The 3,233-nt window shown below is 38.6% G+C and overlaps 1 protein-coding gene across 1 annotated transcript in view; it reads left to right on the top strand.

Annotated features, from left to right (window-relative positions):
* Positions 1 to 3,233, top strand: part of LOC105266361 (Niemann-Pick C1 protein) — a 7,849-nt gene that overhangs the window by 2,111 nt on the left and 2,505 nt on the right. The window contains exons 2-13 of the mRNA XM_011304473.1: positions 5 to 190; positions 355 to 572; positions 642 to 772; positions 839 to 977; positions 1,059 to 1,245; positions 1,313 to 1,402; positions 1,466 to 1,683; positions 1,757 to 1,855; positions 1,988 to 2,166; positions 2,247 to 2,649; positions 2,735 to 2,851; positions 2,915 to 3,223. Of these exons, the coding sequence (XP_011302775.1) occupies positions 5 to 190; positions 355 to 572; positions 642 to 772; positions 839 to 977; positions 1,059 to 1,245; positions 1,313 to 1,402; positions 1,466 to 1,683; positions 1,757 to 1,855; positions 1,988 to 2,166; positions 2,247 to 2,649; positions 2,735 to 2,851; positions 2,915 to 3,223 (2,276 nt within the window). The remainder of the gene's footprint in view (positions 1 to 4; positions 191 to 354; positions 573 to 641; positions 773 to 838; positions 978 to 1,058; positions 1,246 to 1,312; positions 1,403 to 1,465; positions 1,684 to 1,756; positions 1,856 to 1,987; positions 2,167 to 2,246; positions 2,650 to 2,734; positions 2,852 to 2,914; positions 3,224 to 3,233) is intronic.

Genomic DNA, 3,233 nt, shown 5'->3' with positions numbered 1-3,233 from the left:
ACAGGAATTCCTGTGACGATTTCTTCTCAGAACTTAACAGAAGAATATACTTGTGTCTGGTATGGCGAATGTGGACCAACAGTGCCCAATAAACATAATTGTCCATCGAATCATTCAGCCCGATTAATCAATGACGCCCTGGCTGAAGCAAGATTACAGAAAAGGTGTCCACATTTCTTCGAGGAAACTGGTAATCCCTCTCGTACCTTTTTGCAATTAGGAGTTGCAGATGCTTTTTTAATTATTTGATTCTATCATTCGCATTCGAATAATTAATTATTCGAATATCAACTCAGGATAAAACAAGGAGTGCGATATTAGAGGAATTTCCCAGTTGTTTATTATCTTGTTTAGATCATCCCCGAACCTGTTGTGACAGTGCAATAATCCAAACAATGGATTCACGTATGCAACAGGCCGAAGGGATTTATGGTCGTTGCACAACTTGTTTGAGAAATTTTTTCCGATCGATTTGCGATTTCACTTGTGCTCCCGATCAAAAACGATTCATGGCTGCCACCGAGATCCTCAAATGGGAAATCAATGGCGGTGAATACATAAATAAAGTTGAGGTAATACTGATCTCCATCGAAAAATTCACACCGAAAATCCCTAACGCGTGGAGTTATTAATTTTTATAGATATTCATCGGTGAGGAATTTGGGAATAGTACATTCGAGTCTTGCAGCAGAATCGTTCACCCAGCCAGCGGTAAATTAGCACTGGATCTTGGTTGTGGACTGCATGGAGCCAGTAGATGTACCCCGAAACTGTGAGATTTTTTAAAATAGACTAAAAGTAGAGTAACAAGTGAATTTAATTTCTCATTCGATGCTAGGTGGTACGAGTACATGGGGGACCCAAACCAGAATAATTTAGTACCATTTCAGATAAATTATATTTGGAAGCCAAACGAATCTCTTGGACTGGTGGACCCGATGAATCCACCTGCCAAACCCTGCAATGAATCATTCGCTGTAAATATTCCTCAGTTGCTGTTTGTACTATTCTAAAATAAACTTTCCCAAAACCTTGAGTTAAATTGTATTTTATTTCAGAATGCATCGGCATGTAGCTGCGTGGATTGTCCATCAGCTTGTCCTCTAACTGAATGGACAATAAATCACAGATTTTTCACACTCCTCGGTATTAACGGAGCTGGTGTACTATTGGGTATTATCATTCTGGGCATGAGCACTGGTTTCTCTATTGGTTGGATCTGGATGAAGAGACATGCCGGCTCGAGTAAACATTTCGAAGTATTTTTTTGCATTACCTCTCATTAGATGAAATTATAATAAATGTTTTTTAGGAAATTCACGGGGTGTTATAAATTCCTGCGATCGTTTGAGCATGCGCTATCATGATGTATTTGAGAGAATATTCTATCGATTGGGATATGGTAAAATTTACTGCTTATTGCGCTGGGGATTTTTGACGGATGTGACGATATTTTCTTTTACAGCATTCGCAAGACATCCTGTTTTAACTCTATCTCTCCTCTCTTACGTAATTATTGGAACAGCCTGGGGAGGAATGAACTTGACGATAACGGTAGATCCTATCGAGATATGGGCTTCACCGGACAGCCGATCTAGAATCGAAAAAGACTACTTTGACAGTCACTTCACCCCTTTTTACAGGATTGAGCAGATTTACATTAAAGCAGTCAATCTCGAGACGGTAATGACATTTAATGTCTCAAGTAAATAATCGATATCGACAGTTCGATTGTATTGATTGAATATTGATCTAGATGAGAAATGAAACTTCGGATGGGGTTCACGAGTTTGGCCCGATTTTTCAAAGGAAATTCTTAATGGCTGTATACGATTTACAACAAAAAATTCAACAGGTAATATAATATTGGATAATTACTCACAAGTGGTTGTAAATAATAAATTACTTGAATTACCACTTCCTCACAGATTTTCTGATAATTTATGATTCAGTAAATTCAATCAATTTAATGAGTTTTGTTATTTAGATCGGTAAAGATACGGATGAAGGCCTCGAAAGGATTTGTTATGCTCCGGTAAAAAATGAGTTCACAGGACCGATGACAGTAGATCTTTGTACAGTACAGAGTATCTGGGGGTATTTCCAAAATGACTTGAAGAAATTCAATGATAGTCATTACCTGAATCATTTATACACGTGTTTGCAGTGCGTACACACCAGCAGTAGACTTTAATTACTATTCAACGATATGATGAGAGATTAATTCAGTGAATTTTTTTTTATAGAAATGCATTCCTTCCGGAGTGTCTAGGTACTTACAGAGGACCAATTCTCCCTGACATAGCACTAGGTGGTCACCTGATCCCAGGAAAAACAACCTACGAGGCTGTGGACTACATAAAAGCATCAGCCCTTGTCTTATCATTTATGGTGAGGAATGAAGTGGATAAAGATAATTTGGCACCGATGCGAAAATGGGAGAGTCGATTTCTCGAGTTCATGGGGCATTGGGTGAAGCACGAAAAGCCAGACTTCATGGATATCGCGTATTCATCCGAGAGATCCATCGAGGACGAGTTGGAACGCACATCGATTGCTGAATCCAAAACTATTGTTATCAGTTACATCGTAATGTTTATCTACATTCTCTTCTCTCTAGGGACATTCAAAGCATCTGCAGAGACATTTGTATGAATTTTATTTTTCATTGATTCTTCAATACCTCCTATTCTTAGATATCAGTTGGATTTTTGATGGATTATTTTTTTAATAGATTATCAGCAAAGCGATGTTGAGCATCAGTGGAATAATCACCGTTTTGGCTTCGGTGGGATGTACATTTGGAATTTTTGGATACACTAAGACGGCTACGACGCTATTAACTATTGAAGTACTAAATTAATTAATTCTTTCATTGAAGTTCGATAATATTGACATTTTTCACTCCTTTCAGGTCATTCCCTTCCTCGTTCTGGCTGTAGGTGTTGACAATATTTTTATTCTTGTGCAAACCCATCAGAGGAATCCCCCACGACCTGGGGAGAGTATTCCACAGCACATGGGGAGGATTTTGGGATCAGTTGGGCCATCCATGTTTCTTACTAGTGTCTCGGAATCACTCTGTTTTTCTATTGGAACAATTTCATCGATGCCTGCTGTCAAAACGTTTGCACTATTTGCGTCAGTTGCCATTGCATTCAATTTTTTCCTGCAAATTTCTGGATTCGTTAGTCTTCTGGCCCTCGATACCAGGAGATACGAGGTAATTGGCT

The sequence above is a fragment of the Fopius arisanus genome, unplaced genomic scaffold, assembly GCF_000806365.1.
Source record: "Fopius arisanus strain USDA-PBARC FA_bdor unplaced genomic scaffold, ASM80636v1 scaffold00037, whole genome shotgun sequence".
Lineage (NCBI taxonomy): Eukaryota > Metazoa > Arthropoda > Insecta > Hymenoptera > Braconidae > Fopius > Fopius arisanus.
The sequence above is the reverse complement of the archived record's forward strand: the minus strand, read 5'-3'. Positions and strand labels throughout refer to the sequence as shown.